We start from the raw sequence: 17,776 nt of genomic DNA on the forward strand, positions 1-17,776 counted from the left end.
GACCCGGCGTGAGGCATGGGTGTGGGGTGTTACATGTCTTCTATATTCTTTTTGCTTTTTTCTTCTTGTTGTTATGTTATCTTCTGTTTTAGTTCATCACCTTTTATAGTTCATATATATATATTGGTTCATAGTTTCCATGATCGATGCTAGTTATGTGTTTTTGATAAAACCCAAATCCTATCATCATTTGACCCAATTGACTTTGGCTGCTGATTTGGGAAAGAAGAGGTAATGGGGAACTACATAGAATTAGAAACCTGGAGCCTTTTTCTTAATTCTTGAAGTTTGTAGTTTTGCCTTCCAGTTTTAAGTGGATTTGTTTTTTTCTTTTATTTCTGTTGAAGTTAAGTCAAAAGGTGTTATCTTTCTGTTTTATAGTTGTAATGAGCAAAACAAGTAGTCAAATTTTGGGTTCAGGATGATTGGTATGAGCAAGAGTGTTTGCTTTGGTAGATGCTTTTGAGGTTTTTCGAAATTTTGTCCTGATAGAGGTTTCTACTTCTGGGATAGTTTATAGGGTTTTCTTCTCTGATTTTGGAATTGTAGTTCCCTTCTCTTAATGGACTAGGTTATGTTGTAAAGGAAAATTAAATAAGGGTTGGTTCATTTTGGATTTGGTTTTTTATTTTGATTTGAATATGGTCAAGCAGATATTAGGCAGGCTTCCTCGAAAGCCATCTAAGTCATCTGAGAATCGTGAATTTGGGGGTTCGTCTACTCCTCCTTTGAGTAATCCCTCCCACTTTAGAAGTAGTGATATCGTAGGTAATCATAGGCTGCTAATTTATAACACCCCTTTTCCTGGCCTTAATTCTGCTTCTACTTTCATATATAGGCATGGAAGTAGACTCTCTCAAGTTGTTGATCAAAAACTTAATGGGAACTCAAGAATTGCTCCAGATGAAGCTTTGTCAGGATTTAAGGATGTTCCTAACCCTTGAAACTGATTACCAGTTTCCCCAAATCACTTCAAGCATCTCCATTTTTCTTCTTCTCCTTTTTTCTTTTCTTCTTCTCCTTCTTCTTTTCCTTTGACCCTAAAATGTTGCTAGTACGACTGTTAAAGTGAGAGTAACTGGTTAGCTGGACGGTTTTTTGACGTCAATGACGCTGTCACTTGCCATGTCACTTTGTCGTGACGTCTATGATGGAAAACGTCAAAAAGACTATAATGAAACTTAGGTGACTGTTTTGTCAGCCACCCAAAGTTGAGTGACTAAAATGAAATTTAGGTAATTATTTTGCTAGCTACCTAAAGTCTTTAGTGACTCTTGGTGTACGAGGAAAAAATATAAAATATTATATTTGGGGCTATGATGTAAAAATATAAAATATTATAATTTTGTATTCAAATTAAAAAATTAATTTCGATTCAAACTTAAAATTTTTTAAAAAAAATTAAATTAATTCGAATGACTCAATTAATGTAATTTATTTACCTCAAAATTTAAATATTTATTTTTTTAAAATCGAATCCAGCTTTATTTACAATAATGGAACATAAAAAATTGAGAAAACCCGACGAAACAAACTCACCTTTTAAAAACAAAAGGGAGACAGCGGTCCCAAAACAAAGCAGAATCCAAAATCAAAATGGCGATGACGGGACCGATGGCAAAGGGAGAGATAGTTTACAAAATCTACAGAGCTTTAACCTACGGTCTATCACCCTTGCTGCACCTTCACTTACACTGGCGCAAGCTCCGAGGTCTGGAGCACCCTATCAGGGGGCGCGAACGCTTAGGTCGGCCTTCTCTCCGCCGTCCCTCCTCCGGCCCACTTCTCTGGTTCCACGCCGTCTCTTTAGGAGAAGGAATGGCCGCCATTCCTGTCATTAAATTTTGTAGTCAACGGAGACCTGACGTCCACATTTTGATGACAACTACGACAGTTTCCGCATTGTAAGACGTCGCCTTAAATTTCGTTTCTGTTTTTTTTTTTTAAATTAATCTTGTTACGAGCGCTTAAGGTTATCTAGTTAAATGTGTTAAGATAGTCGGAAAATCTTCAATTCGTTTTTAAATTATAAATAAATATATAGTAATAGCTGTAATTTGATCCTTTAGTTAATTTACAGATAAAACTCTGTATGCCATTTTAGTTTAACTTTCCTTTTGCAGTGAAGTACTGAAAGATAGACTTCCAGCTAATGTTATATATCAGGTTAGTTACCTAACATACAACTAATGTTTGATTTACTTGGAATTTGAAACTTGGAAGATTGATCCTGATGCATGCAAATCACTTAAGTTATGAATTATGTTTTCATTTTTTCATATATACATATGTAGTGAAACTTTAGAACTTTGTAACAGTTTGCTCCAATTGATACACCTGCTGCCATGGATGCTTTCCTTGGGTATTGGAAGCCAAATTGGATTGTAATAATGGAGAGTGAACTATGGCCGAACCTTATTATTGGTGCTTCCAAATGTGGAGTAAGTTGTTTCCTACTTTGCGATGCATGTATGTATATCACTTCATTTTGGACCCTTTGAGGGAACAGAAAGTACGCCATTGGTTTGTTCAGCTACGTGTCTGATTTTTTTCTTTTAATTCCTATACATTTGCTGAATGATATGAGAAAGAAGGATGAATTTTCGGCACACGTTATTAAGTCTACACCATTTATCTACTCTATTATATGATATTCAGTTTTACTTTTATGGTGTTTTATCATGTTTCAGGTCTCTTAATCTTTTATAACATATGAATTTTATTTATTTATTTCAGATTGGTCTGGCATTATTAAATGCTCGATTGTCTGCAAAGTCCTTTAGACATTGGTCAAGACCCGTGCTATTTCCTCTAATGTCTCTTTTATTGCCCAAATTTTCTTTGATTGCCCCATTGGTATGTAATTCATTATCTTTAGATGCTTCATTCTGTCTTCCTTTGTCATGTCATTGCTCAAATTAGTACCTTTTTTACTTCAGAAATTCTTTGTTGCTTGCCACAGAGCTCTGTCCAGGCAATTCATTTTCAGCTTCTGCAAGCTCCACCTTTTAGCATAAAATTTTCTGGTGATCTAAAATATGGTATGCTGATAGTATGTTCTCTTCAAATATCATTTTTTATTCATATGCAGTTCTGCTCTTTTACTGAATCACAAAGTGGTACAGTAGATTACATTTGTTTTACATTGTTAAATTGTCAATTCGTTTGTGCTGTTCTTTATTTATAATTACAACATGAAAAGAATAATTTAATGATCACTGCAATGCCTCCTTCCACTCAGTTATTACTTTCTAGTTTCCTTGTATAAATATCCCTTTTTTTTTTTTCAGATAATATATTGGTAAGTTCTTAAGAAATTATTATGATCTGTCCTGATATGCTACTATTCCTTCTATTCAGTGGTGGATGAATATGAACAAAAAGATACCAGACATATAGAATATCTGCAAAAACAGCTTTCCCAAAAACAGGTTTGGATGGCTGCTTCAATTCACCGTGGTGAAGAAGAAAGTCAGTTCTTGCTACTCTTGTAACTCTACCATGATTGCCTTGTTCTAGGTTTTCATTTGCATTATAATTTTACACAAGACCTTAACCATTTGTATGTTACCATATATTAATTGAGTTGTTTTGCAAGGTTAGAATGCCATATTAATTTTTGGATGATTAGTTCTGAAGCTGCTATGGAACTGCCACCAAGATAACAATGGTTTACTTTATGTCTGATCAGTCTGTGACTACCCTCCTTTTTCATTGGCCATTGGCTTTCATTAAAATCACATAATTCCTCCATGTAACATGTTATTTTCATGTTTACTTTGGTCACTTGTTCGATGACCATGGCTTCTGCAGTTAATTTAGTGCATTCACTGGGATAGTTTAATGAATCATGGTCATTTTGCATTTGGTTAATGTTTCTTCTGGTGATTATGGGTTCATTTTATAGCTTAAACTCTCAGGATCATTGCAATTCTTTACCAGTTGGAATGAAAATCCACATGCTGTGAGTTATCCTTTTCTTGGACAAAGCACTAACAGACATTTTCTGCAGTAATTTTGGGAGTTCACAACGTTCTTGTGCAAACTCACCCAGACATTGTCACCATTATTGTTCCTCGGCATCCACAACATGGACAAGAGATTGCTGAAGTATGATTCTGCTGCGCACCAGTTTTATTTTTCCATTCAATACAACTAGTTGATCTACCACGCGCTTGAATTTTGATCTCTTTCCTTTTACACTCCTTACTCCTTCTCATTTTACGAACTAATGTTACATACTTTATATCAGGTGATAACTGCTATTTACAAGTCATTAGGGGAATTATTATCCCTTGAATACTATACTGTGAAGTTTATGAACCTTGATTTTAATTTATGGGCAATACAACTTGGTTCCTCTTCATCAAAGTCATCCTCTTATGATAATGAACTTTATTTATCATCTTTAACATGCTTCTACCTCTATATCATTCATTTTCATTAGGTGTTACTGAAATTAAATTCCTTTTACCATTAAAATTTCCATGTACTTCATAATCATGAGGTCATTATTTAATAAAATAGGAATTAGCTTCCCCTTGATTGAGAAAAAAATGTTTTTGTTGCATGGTATCTTTAATTTATATTGGCTTTACATTTTCTTAGAGTTATTTCAAAACCTTACTTTTATAATGCAGGAATTGCAGAAAGGAGGGCAAAATGTAGCTTTGAGATCTCAACATAAAGAACTTATTCCAGGAACAAGCATATATTTGGTGGATACACTTGGTATAGAGCATCTTGTTCCTTTTCATTTTTCCCTGATTTTTCTCTAGTTAATCTTTAGTCAAAATTCTTATTAGATTTTTAATATGAACTTTTATAGGTATTTAGTTAATGTTATTAAATATCAGACCTGTTGGATATTTGATGAAGAAATGATTGAAACAGAAGCAAAAAATGGAGAAAATCAACTTGTGATAAACTATTTCATTACTTGAAAATAAATATTCAAAGTTTACAAGAACAATTTTGCTTAAATAAGCTGATAATAATAATAAAATAGTTACAACTTGACTAATCTTGGAACTTGATTAATTCAACTTGCTTCTTCATTGGCTGATTTCAGTCTAACCAGCAACCAACACATCTCATAAAAAATCATTACTATTTCAGTGCAAGTTGGCAAGTAAGGAGTTCTTAGGTATGGATTCGCCTGACAGAGCTCATACCTTTAGCGACCTCGCAGTTTTGGTGAGCTCATAGATTTGGTGAGCTCGCACATTTGGAGAGTTTGTAGGTTTGTGATCAGGGTTCACCAATGCATGGATGGTCACTTCGCGACACTCCTCCTTGGCCTCCATGTTGCGAACCCCAATATCATAAAGTAGCTTTTCAAACTTCATCTTCCCAAGGGGTTTTGTTAGAATGTTAGCCAACTGATCTTGTGAATTGCAATGTACCAAGGTTACTTCCTTGACTTGTTCCACTTCTCTCACAAAGTAATACTAAATTTCGAAGTGTTTTGTTCTTTCATGGAACACTGGTTTTTTTGCAATTGCAACAGCAGATTGATTATCACACTTAATCTCTGTTGCTTCTTCTTGTTTTATATTCAAATCATTCAGCAGTTTCTTTAACCAAATAGCTTGATTCACAGCTGCTGCAGTTGCAACATATTCAGCTTTAACAGTTGATTGCGCCACTATTTCTTACTTCTTAGAGCTCCAACAAAACACGCTTAGTGCTAGCGTAAAGAAATAACCTGAGGTACGCTTCATGTCTTTAGTAGACCTAGCCAATCACTGTCAGAATACCCAAGTAGTTTGACCTTTTTAGTCTTTACAAACTTCACTCCATGGCTAAGAGTTCCTTTTATGGATCGTAAAACCCTTTTTGCTGCTCTGTAGTGGTTCATATTACTGCAATGCATGTATTTTGACAATAGACTTACAACGAATATTATGTCAGGTCTAGATGCTATCAAGTAAAATAGACATCCCACCAATCTTCTGTAGCTTGTTTTGTCAATCTTTTCAACATCTTCATTGTTGGCGAGCTCCTCACCTTGAGCAATAGGGATGCTCGCAAGTGTACAATTCTCCATGCTATATCTTCGTAGGATTTTCATCATGAACCCTTTTTGGTTTGTGAAATGTGAGCTTGATTTACCTCTAGATCGAGGAAGTATGTCATTTCACCTAAGTTTGACCTTTCAAACTTCTCTTGCTTCTGGTCCTTGAATTTAATCGCTGCCAATCACAAGTAAATCATCAACATATAATGAAATAATGAGTATTTTATTATCAGTTTTATTCAGATTCAATGCAGGTTTGTTTGCTGATGCTTCTTTCAAAACCCATATCTATTAGATGATTATCAATTTTTTCATACCACGCCCTTGGTGCTTGCTTCAAACCATACAGTGCTTTGTTCAATTTGTACACCCTTGAGGTTGCTCGACATAAGTTTCTTCCTACAAAAAATCATTTAGGAAGGTTAACTTTACATCCATTTGATGTATCCTCTAGCCCTTTTGAGCTGCAAGAGTTATTAGCAGCCTTGTGGTTTCTAACCTCGCAACAGGGGTAAAGATTTCAGTAAAGTCCACTTCATATTGTTGGCTAAACCCCTTCGCAACCATCCTCGCTTTATATATGTTGATTGATCCATTAGAATTCATCTTGGTTCTGAACACTAATTTAATTTCAATTACTTTTTTTGCGAACTGGTCTATCCACAAGCTCCCATGTTTCATTTTTGTTGATCATAGTGATTTCATCTTTCATAGCTGTTCACTATTCAGCTTCTTAAGCAGCTTCTTCAAAAGTGACTGGTTCTAGCTTCACCAAAGTACACCATTGATAGATTTCAGTGATGATCTGGATCCTCGCACTGATTGTTCATCAATTGCATCATTTTTAGTTTGGTCTCTAGTCGCTCGCAGATTAAGTTTTGGACTCCCCTGTTTGCACATCTCTTCCTCTGCTGCAATCCAATTCCATTTTTTTCTTTCATCAAACTTCACATCTCTGCTTATGATCACTTTCTTAGTGAAAGGATTATAGATTCTATATCATTTCCTAACATTGGAATATCCAGCAAATATCCCTCACTGCGATTTATTGTCCAACTTGCTTCTTTTCTCTCCTGGAACATGAACAAAACAGGTATAATCAAATACTCTTAAGTGTGAAATTGTTGAAAATTGGCCAACCATGTTGCTATGATATTTTTGGTTGAAGTGCATGCAGCTTGTAAACATGCTGCAACACGTATGCTTGCTGTAACAACAAGGTTGTTGTTTAGTTACTTTGTTAAGTTACTTAGTTGAAAATGAACTAAGTTGGTATTGTTTTGATGTTTTTAGGTGCTGATTGACATAATCAGCTTGTGTGCAAATTAAGTTTTACTTGTTTCAAAGTAGGATTAGTGGTAGTTGGTAGTATTTGGTGATGTATTTGGCTATAAATGTATTGTTTTTCTAATTGAAAAAATGAGAAAAATGAGCTAAAAGCCATAAGCTCTCTTGCTACACATTTGTGAGCAAGTAAAAATATTTCTTGCATCTTGCTTCATTGTTCTGTGTTCTGTGTTTTCTTTCTCTGCTCCTCCAAAACGTCAACAATTGGTATTGGAGCTTTTATGATCTTTGAAGGGCTGCTGAACAAATGGTATGTTTTTGTATTAGTTTTTGCTTCCGCTGCTTGTTAAAAAGAAAGAAGCTGCCAGAGCATGTCATTTAAAACTGCTTGTAGAGAAGACAGCAACAGCTCAACCCTATGAGACTCTTAAACAAACTTGGATAAGTTGAAGGAGGAGTTTCAAGGAAAGTATGCGAGCTGTCCAAAGTGCAAGTGGCATGCTTGAAAGCCAAATGTGCGAGCTCAGCAAGTTGTGCAAGCTTAGCAAAAGGTGCGATTCCTTTAAAGTTGTGAGCTTGGCAAAAGGCGCGAGCCTGTTGAAGACAGTAAGCCAAAGTACGAGCCTATCAAAGTGTGAGCTTGTCGAATTGCAAGCCGAAGTGGTGAATAGTCTAAATGCAAACATGAGTGGGTGCAAACCGAAGTGACGAACGATTTAAATGCAAGCTCGAGTGGGTGCAAGCCAAAATGGTAAACTGAAGGGAAGCAAACTATACTCGTGAACTATATTTGCAAAAAGAAAAAGGATTGTAATGAACAAGGGAACAAGGTAAGATGTGTTGTCAACCAAGGCTGTAAAGGAGGATAACACTCCATTTGATGAACAAGTATTTGGCACAAAAGATTGATATGGTCAAGTGTGTGAGTTAGATTTGGTTGAGTATGAGGCCAAGGTTGAAAATGAAGTGCTTGAGGAGGGTTAGCTTGAAACAAAGCATCTCGTTACTTCTAAGCTTAAAAATTGTTAGAAGGGTTTGTATTCGTAGCATGGAGTCCAAGGAGGAGTGTTGAAAACTGGCCAACCATGTTGCTGTGCTATTTTTGGTTGAAGTGCATGCAGCTTGTAAACATGCTGCAGCACGTATGCTTGCTGTAACAATAAGGTTGTTTATTTACTTTGTTAAGTTACGTAGTTGAAAATGAACTAAGTTGGTATTGTTTTGATGTTTTTAGGTGCTGATTGACATAATCAGCTTGTGTGCAAGTTAAGTTTTTCTTGTTTCAATGTATGATTAGTGGTAGTAGGTAGTATTTGGTGATGTGTTTGGCTATAAATGTATTGTTTTTCTAATTGAAAAAATGAGAAAAATGAGCTAAAAGCCATAAGCTCCCTTGCTACACATTTGTGAGCAAGTAAAAATATTTTTTGCTTCATTGTTTTGTGTTCCTTGTTTTTTTCCTCTGATCCTCTAAAACGCCAACAGAAATAGAAGGTTTAAAACCATACCAGGTATCAAATGGTGTCTTCCCTTCAACAACTTTAGTAGGTAGTCTAATTAGCAAGTAAATGGCAGCAATTATTGCTTCTGCCCAAAAATCATTTGGCAGTTTACTTTCAAATAGCAAGCAGCAAACAACAAGCCATGTTCATTACAGTTTTATTTTTTCTTTCACTTACTCCATTCTGTTGTGGAGTATACACATTGCTTAATTGATGAGGGACACTAGGCTCTTTGCAAAAGTTTTCAAGCTTCTTTGAGGTGTATTCTGCCCCATTGTCTGATCTTATTATTTTGAGTTTGCAGTTACTTTGGTTCTCAACTATGACTCTAAATTTGAAAAACATTTCAGCCATCTTGGACTTGTTCTTCATGAAGTACACCCAATAGAACCTTGTACTGTCATCAATAAACAACACAAAGTACCTATTTTCATTTGGCGAACTTGTTTTCATGGGTCCGCAAATGTCAGTATGTATTAAGTGCAATTTTTTAGTGGCTCGCCATGCTGGGTTCGTAGGAAATGGAGGCCTCACCTGTTTCCCAAGCTAGCACACCTTGCATACATATTCATGATCGACTATATTTGATAAATTTTCAATCAGGTTATTCTTGAACATTTGAGCTAAGAATTTGTAGTCAACATGTCCCATTCTTCTATGTTATAACTTGATTTCATCCAACGAGTTGGTATATGCTATTGAAGTTACTGAGTTCCAGTTGACAGCAAAGCTTCTATCAACTATTTTTGTTGAAATGAGCTCTCGTCCACTTGGATAAAAAATTAAGCATTTGTTGTCTTTGAATACCATTGAATATTTTTTCTCAAGCAATTGACCTACACTCAGCAGATTTTGATATATGTCAAGAACTAAAAGAACATCTGTGACAAGTTTTGTACCTGATGGAGTTTTAATCAAAACATCTCATTTTCTTACTGCTTCAATGTATTGGCCATTTCCAACTTTCACCTTGGAGTAGAACCTTTTGTCAATGCTTTTGAAGATTCTTGCATCTATAGTCATATGACTTGTACAACCACTATCAACCAACCAGTTTTTTCTTTCATTGTTGGAAGGTTCACATGATGCCACGAACTGGACTTCACAAGGGGGTTCGCAGAATTTCGGAAGCTGTGCTTCGTATGAGGCTATGAAGTATCAGTTCTTTGACTTATTTCTGCAGTCTGTGCTTGAGTGTTTTGTTGTTGTGCATGCCCCTTATTCTTGCATATCCTTTCTTCATTACCAAACTGTTTGCAGTTTTTCCATTGGGCATTAGGCCTGAACCAACAAAATTTCTCAGGATGACCCAACTTCTTGCAGTGCGAACACGGTGGACATTTTTTTTTCACCGTCTTTCTTTGACTTCTTATCTAACCAACTCTTTTTTCTTTCTAATTTGAGGAGCTCGTTTCTAACTTGAAAAGCTCTTTCGGCGTGCCCTTCTTCTCTGTTTGCCCTTATTTGTTTGAGCATACAGAGCATTGATTAGTTTTGAGAGTGAGATGGTTGATAGATCCTTTGAAATCTTCCAGTGAGGATATCTTTGATTCGTATATCTCAGGAAGTGTGGTAATCACATTCTCAACTACGTGACTAACCGCGAACTGGTCCCTTAGCAGTCTTATCTGTTTCACCACTGTTATGATTCGATCTGAATATTGCTTCACAATCTCAGCTTCCTTCTTCTTGAGGTTTTCAAAATCTCGTTTGAGATTTATCATCTACTGCTGCATTATCTTCTGCGAATCTTGGAAGAACTCCTTGAGCTTATCCCAAGCTTGTTTAGGAAAGTCATAAGCCATGATTCTTGTAAAGATCACGTCTGAAACATAGTTTTGTAGGCAATACATTGCCTTGTGTTTTTGGCACATTTTTCACTGTGTTGTTTCATTTGAGTTAGTGTAGGATTTGATCTCAACACTGGTGGCTCTATTTTAGCATTTACAGCCTCCCAAAGATCAAAAGCTTGAAGATAGATTTTCATTTTTATTACCCAAATATGGTAGTTTTCAACTGTGAAAACAGGAGGTGGTGGTGGTATAAAGCTTACTAAAGACATTTTTATGAAAACAAACCCTTAAAGAAAAGTGGCTCTAGATGCCAATTGTTGGATGTTTGTTGAAGAAAGGATTAAAACAGAAGCAAAAAATGGAGAAAATCAACTTGTGATAAACTATTTCATTACTTGAAAATACAGATTCAAAGTTTACAAGAACAATTGTGCTGACTAACCTTGGAACTTGATTAATTCAAATTGCTTCTTCATTGGCTGATTTCAGCCTAATCAGCAATCAAAACATCTCATAATCATATCATTATTGTTTCAGTGCAAGTTGGCAAGTTGGCAACTTGCAGAGTAAGGAGCTCGCACGTATGGGTTTGCCTGACAGAGCTCATACCTTTAGCGACCTCACTGTTTTGTAGAGCTTGCCCATTTGGAGAGTTCGCAGGTTTGTGATCAGGGTTCGTCAATGGATGGATGGTCACTTTGCAACAAGTTTATTGTTTCCTTTTAGTGAGATGCTATTTGGTAAACAATGAACCATATATGCAATCTGGTTTAAGTGTAAGAAGTTAGAAAGAACATAGTAGAAATGAGAAAAACTATAGGCTGCGGTATAGAGTTAACTGAGCTAAAATAAAAGAAAGTTGTTAAGCATACAAGATCAAATTGGGGAATATACTGATATGTTTACTTGAAATAGTTTGATAAACTTCAGCCCTTTCTTTGGAGGTAGTTGTAATTTAAATTTGCTCTTGTCACTTGACTGGTGTTGGAATCCTTGGGACTTGTGGAAACCTTCAGAAATAGTTTAGGAAAGAAACAAAAAAGCACAACTGGGCTTGACAGATAAGGTCTATCATGAAATATCTAAATTGGATAGGATTCTATCTATATGATATCAAGCCCATTGCATGCACTGTTGCCTGAGGCAGATACAAGCCTCTTTTGCTTCACCAGCATATCTTTTTTCACTTTCCGGTTTAAAGAGGGTGACTTGCATTACAAGGAATAAAAAAGGAAAGTTTCTTGAACCCATTTATATTCTTGGACTTAGAAGCTCAACTTCCATTTCACTTCCTATGCAAGTAAAATAACTTTGAATAGATTTCCATCAAGCAATGCTGTTCTTAAACTATTTGAATTTCTTTGGCAAAATCTGTTTCATATTGTTATTCTGTATTGCAGGTGAATTGAGGCAGTTGTATAAGTTGACCCCAATAGCTGTAATTGGAGGATCTTTCTTCCCTGGGTTAGCTGGCCATAACATATCAGAAGCAGCAGCAGCTGGCTGTGCTGTTTTGACTGGTAAAATTTGTATCATGCACCAAAAATTTTCATCGGCCTTGTGCACCCTTCTCAAGGGTTTTATTTTGTGATAATTTCAGGTCACCATGTTGGGCATTTCTCACATATGGTCAGAGAAATGCAGCAATATAATTCTTTGTCAGTAATTCAGGTATCTTTTCAAGTTAAATGTTCCTTTTTTCTCCCAGAGTGATCTCTTATTAAGACTCTTTCTGTATTGATTTGTGGAGATGATAACCTCTGTTGGCAACAATATGGTATATGATTATTGTAATTCAGCATTTAGTATGTATTAAAGAAAAATATGTTTATTTGATTAATCCTTTTTGTAATGTTGTATTGGTAGAAAAGGGCATTCAAATTCTGGACCTCCTTTTAGGTGGTGGAATGGTGTGGTTATCACCAAGCTATTACGTAGCACCTGTTGAATTCATCTTTGTTTCCGTCCATCTAGTCCTAAATCTCATCGGTTTAGTAAGCTGATTTCTCTGTATCTTCTAGGGTTGTAAGTACTTATTTGGAGGTTATTTTTCACAGATGTTTATGAATAAATCGTGTGTCAGTCTTGATTGGCGGATGATACTCTTGGAATTTGCTTTTGCCTTAAATCAGCTTAATTTGAACTGAGATATTTTAGGGAAGATACCGTGTTAAATTTTATTCATTTTGTTTGAAATTTCATTCAATTACTGCCGTCTTTTTTGGCAACATGTTCTTGTTAGGCCTTTAGGTAAATTATCTAAGATATTGACATAGCAATGCATATTTTCTGTGTCAAATGCTAAAGATTTTATCTTAATTGGTCTGCAGGTGTCAGGTAAGCTAGAGCTGGAAAAGGTTCTAATGGAGCTCTTTGCCGATGCAAAGATTCTAGAATCTCGACAGAAGGCTGCAAAAGAAGCCTTCCATGCTTTATCAAGTGCTGTTGTTTCCAATGCTTGGGATGTACTGAATTTCCATTTGTTGAGGCAAGTAATCTTTTAGAAAATAATTCAAGAATGATGCAACAGTTTTAAGTATAAGTTTGAAGCATTCACCAACTCTGACACCGCAGCACATCAAGGCCTTTAATCTCATTTTGGTATTACCATTTGCTTTGTCATGCAAAATTAATCTGGAAATTAACTTTTTTTGCCCTAGAAAACATTGAATTGATCCTAAATACCTCTAAAAGACCTGTGTGTTATGAATAAAACATATGTGCATACGGTTTGAATAGCAACTACTTTTTTTGTCATAAATAGCTCATTAACCAATAAGTTATCATTCTGTGGTAAGAATATAATTCTATTTTCATCATTAATTTAACAGGAATAAATGTTGATGACATTTCATAGAGATTTGGCATCTGCTTCAACTGTTACACCCAGTCTTTGCTGCTGTTTGCACCAGTCTAGCTCACTTTTGTTACATGGAACCATGAAAATATGAACTCATGTCTTCCATGAGCTTATACTGAGGTCTTTGTTGTTAACATGCTTAGCTAATAGACAGACATCCAAACCACCCACCGTCCAACGAATGAATAATATCTCTGAACAGACACTCATCACAAGGTATAGCCAGGGGGCCATCTTTATTTGGACTATGTTCTTCATATACTTTATCTAGCAGGTGACGAAGAACTGGTTGATTCAAGTAATCTGCCTTTATGACAAACCTCCTACCAGCTTCCCCAACAGTAACAGCTAAGTGACCAGGGGGGACATACCTGGGTAGTTTCTTCTCACTGGATCCAACAAGTTTTCGCCATATGAAGGATAGCCATTTGAGTCTCATAATGTTACAGACATCAGTTTCAGAATAATCTGTTGAAGGAGCCATGATGTGAGGTTGAGTAATTTTTTTTTCCTTGAAAATTGGTTCTCTGTATATACGTCTAACCCAGATCCTTGGTAGCATATACTTACATATAACAACCTGCAAAACAAAAGGAACCTTCAATTCTGTTAGTAATTAGCTAAAGGTATGGCTTGGTGTTTCAGCGAGTTGAACTGTGATTTGATTTATACAGTATCAAGATTGTCTTGATTTGGTAGTAAATGTTAGGTCTTGAGGCTCTTCTGTCATGCTTGGCCTTCCTGTAAAACCGTAGAATGATGTAATCAGTACCTTGCTACGTACTGTTTATGTCCCAATGTTAGTTTCATATATTTATCACAAAGCAAGTGTGTGTATATCGCTGCCAAATTTTGGCCGAATTGCATTTTACTACCATCTAGGTAAAAAAATGTTGGGTCTACAACTCCAAGTAATATTCTGTTTGGTAACATTAGCAGTTAGTGATTGTGGAAAAATTAATCTGGTTAGCATGTGGTTTATACAAGGCTTTAGTGTCATGTCTATATTTGTTGCTAAGCTTTGAATTATTGAAAAATAACAACAACAAAAAAAAAGTACCTTTCTCCCTTTAGCTAGGATATAATCTAGATCATACCACCAGATACGATCCTTTTTTAATTGAAACAGTAAGGTATTGTTCGATCTTGCATTGTTCTTAGTAGGTATCAGTGGCTCTTGGTGATGAAGATGAGCAGAACTGTGACAAGGTGCACTGTCATGTTGAATTGATCATAGTAAGAAATCATGCAGAAGATGGTCCTTTAGATCACTTACTCATGAATTGGTTTCCAGGTGCTATGTTCGGAAGTTGTTATGTTGTGAGCATGGAGTGGGCTTCTTGAGATCCATTAGCTAGCATGTAAGGTTCCTGTCTGTACTATGTATGTCTACAGGGAGATCACCAACATGTGAGTATACGGTGCTTTATTCCTTTGTTCTTTACCTTTTTATTCCTATGGCTATCTATTGAGGATTAAGACAACTAACAGATAACAGAAAACACTTGAATTATAGACTCTTCAATTTGTTTTTAAAGCACCCATGTCCCCCATCTATATCTAGACTCTTAAGACATTTTCATACATGGTAATGAGAATATAACCCTTTTAGAATCCTCCAAATACATAGGAATACTTTTTAAAAACCCATATCCAAACTCACACCCGAGTTCGAGTAACGTAGCTTGAAAAACTGCATTAACATAAACCCATATCCAAAGATATAAATGCATGGAGTTCTCTTTATACGGGATGTAGACATGTAGTTACGTTTTTAGTTACATCCACCAAAGATAAAGTGTTGGTCACATGTTTACTATGAAACAGTAAGTTAGGCCAAACATATACCAGCATTGCTTGTAATCTGTTTTCTCTGCTCTCCTATCCTATATGCTAGAACGTGGAAATGTAGTTTGTTTGAATGGGAAGTGTTTCTCCGTATCGACTTTGTCTTATATCTGTCTCTACGTTTGGTTGCCTGTCATAAATAATGCAAATGATTACACCCTTGTTTAGAGAATGTAACTGCAACCATTTCTTTTAATAACATCGGCCTTTACAACAAATCTTTGGGTATTTTATGTACAAACATATGAGCCTGAGATGTTAAAAGAGTGGATACAATACAAGAAAATAATCAAATGTATTTTGCTCTGAAACTGTACTTATTTTCTCAGTTTGGTATTTAAATTTTCTCGTCTCATTTTTATATTTAAACTATCATTTCATTATAGTTTTTTAATAAAAAAGTTGGTGTTAAAAAAAATAGGTGGCATATGCAACCAATGTGAATATGCCATGTGTTAACAATTGATGATGTAGCATTCGTAAAAATATATATATGATATTTTGGGTTATTTTCGAAACTAATCCAAACAAGTTAAATAATTACGAAAATTATCCACGAGCAAAATCATGGTGGCATTGTCCCTTCATCATTAGTTAATTATCGATTTCTTAAAAAAACAATCTTCTTGAGTGCTATCATTGTGTTCAGCGGCATATATTACGGGTACTCAATGTTAGGCAGCATCGTTTTTTTTTTTTTTAAATTTGGCCTGTCGCTGCATTGTTATTAGGTTTTAAAAAATTGATTTTTTTTATGATGTTAGTGTGTCAAGCGGCATCGTTTTTAAAAGTATATATATTTTTTATAATTAAAAAAAAAGCAAAGCTTAAATATAGTGAAAGAAAAGGAAAAAAAACAACTATTAGAATCAAAACACAAGTAAAAAAAATCCAGCTTAAAAACAAAAGCCCCAATGGTAGGATGCAGTAAAAAGGAAAAGTTATTTACAAAGACTATTGAAAGAATTAATGCTTTTTTGTTCCAAATTTTCTAGGCAAGAGAGCAAACAAATGATATGAACTAATGGTAAAGAAATAAAGGAAAGGCAAGAGGAAAAGGAGGTCTTCCATTGAAGATGAAGGGGTTAGATTTGGTTAGTTTTGGGTTTGATCGAAGGAATATGAGTCTGATTGAACTAATTTTTTTGTTATAGAAATGCTGAGTTATGAAGATCGAAGACATAGCTTGAGGAAGTTAAAAAAGAAGAAAAAGTTAGCTTGAAAGCGAGAAGAAAATGACATGATAGGGAAAAAAAGACCCCTTTTTTTATCTTTAAAAAAATTCTGAGTTTATTAATGAATGATTAATAAGAAAATTAAAAGTTTTCTGAAACGAAAATGAAAAATGAGAGTTTTCCATAAAAAGTTTTAGGGAGAGGGAAAACCTTTTCAAAAATCTAAAATAGTAATAATTAATGTAATTAATGCTTTTTCGTTCCATATTTTCTAGCTTAATTGCATCCATTACGTTCTAGATTTTTTAAAAAAGTAAATAAATTGCCTTTTTTTTTTTGAATCTTGAAAATATATTAAATGTTGACAACAGTTAATCGCACTTTATCAATTTTGTTAACACTTTTGACTTTTCTAATTTTCTTTCTCAATTAATATTCTAAACTTTTCACTTCATTGTTCTATTTTTGCAAATAACTATATATCTATAAATTCAAAAAAATACAAATTTTTAAAAATATATACATAAATTGTTTCCTATAATATATAAATTATGTAAAAACATTATATAAAATATAAAAATTCAAAAAATATATAAATTATCAAATTTATGAAATTAAGAACTTAATTATTTTTTTATAATATATCAATTATATAAAATAAAAATAATTTAAAGAAAAGGGAAGTGCTATATATATACTAAGTTGATCAACGATTTGTCATCGGTTAGTGGTTACATCATGAATGACGTGGGAAAAACGTCATCGGTGACAAGGGATAAGGTTTGACGCATTTTCATCAATTGTGTCACATTTTTCGTAACATAGGTAACTTTGGACCACAACTGAAATAGAGGAATACTTTAGGTAATTAGGTAAGAAAATTGCTATAGTTTAAGAGTAAAATTGTGGCATAAAAAATTATATGATTGTAATAATATGTCATTATTTATGCATAATTTGTTAAACATGAATGCCAGAAAATATATTAAATATGAATGATCAACTATAATGTGGGTGAAAGGAAATTTACATAAAAATATATATATATTTTTTAAATTTACTTAATACTGATTTTTGGTGGGTTGATAAAAAATTTGTTTATACATATTCGGTCCTTGGATGTATTATTTTTAGTTCTTTTTTTTAAATATTATATAAAAATATGAAAAATAAAAGTAATATTATTATAATATTTGTAATTATTTAATAAAAAGGGTATAATATTATTTTTCAATTGAATTGGTACTTCATTTATCCGTGATACTAACTCTATTAAGGGCTTAATAATAATA

General features: G+C 34.4%; 1 protein-coding gene and 1 long non-coding RNA gene across 5 annotated transcripts; one reads left to right on the forward strand and one right to left on the reverse strand.

Annotated features, from left to right (window-relative positions):
• The first annotated feature begins 1,519 nt into the window (after window positions 1-1,519).
• On the forward strand, window positions 1,520-14,164 carry LOC107948393 (probable 3-deoxy-D-manno-octulosonic acid transferase, mitochondrial). 4 transcript variants are annotated; one of them, XM_016882926.2, is made up of 12 exons: window positions 1,520-1,904; window positions 2,124-2,166; window positions 2,319-2,441; window positions 2,737-2,856; window positions 2,963-3,041; window positions 3,361-3,471; window positions 4,013-4,110; window positions 4,641-4,731; window positions 12,002-12,121; window positions 12,202-12,272; window positions 12,932-13,089; window positions 13,433-14,164. In XM_016882926.2, the coding sequence occupies exons 1-12, from the start codon at window positions 1,597-1,599 to the stop codon at window positions 13,443-13,445; spliced, it is 1,335 nt and encodes a 444-aa protein (XP_016738415.1). In that variant the 5' UTR covers window positions 1,520-1,596; the 3' UTR covers window positions 13,446-14,164. The 4 variants fall into 4 exon arrangements, 2 of the variants coding, with proteins under 2 accessions (XP_016738415.1, XP_016738416.1); XR_001697354.2 differs by lacking the exon at window positions 13,433-14,164 and adding an exon at window positions 12,468-12,595 and having other exon boundaries at window positions 1,528-1,904; window positions 12,932-13,090; XR_005925514.1 differs by lacking the exons at window positions 12,202-12,272; window positions 12,932-13,089; window positions 13,433-14,164 and adding exons at window positions 5,119-5,409; window positions 5,603-5,712 and having other exon boundaries at window positions 1,528-1,904.
• LOC121228004 (uncharacterized) lies at window positions 14,073-14,876 on the reverse strand. The gene is made up of 3 exons (XR_005925515.1): window positions 14,738-14,876; window positions 14,522-14,660; window positions 14,073-14,202 (listed from the first exon to the last, which is right to left on the reverse strand). It is a non-coding gene; the product is annotated as an uncharacterized lncRNA (long non-coding RNA).
• Between the last annotated feature and the right edge of the window lie 2,900 nt (window positions 14,877-17,776).

The sequence above is a fragment of the Gossypium hirsutum genome, chromosome A04 (assembly GCF_007990345.1).
Source record: "Gossypium hirsutum isolate 1008001.06 chromosome A04, Gossypium_hirsutum_v2.1, whole genome shotgun sequence".
NCBI lineage: Eukaryota > Viridiplantae > Streptophyta > Magnoliopsida > Malvales > Malvaceae > Gossypium > Gossypium hirsutum.

Coding starts and splice junctions, on each gene's coding strand:
- LOC107948393 (XM_016882926.2), top strand. CDS start 1,597: ATGGCGATGACGGGACCGATGGCAAAGGGAGAGATAGTTTACAAAATC. Junction 2,442..2,736: donor TTGGTGCTTCCAAATGTGGA/GTAAGTTGTTTC, acceptor TATTTATTTCAG/ATTGGTCTGGCATTATTAAA. Junction 12,122..12,201: donor TGGCTGTGCTGTTTTGACTG/GTAAAATTTGTA, acceptor TGATAATTTCAG/GTCACCATGTTGGGCATTTC.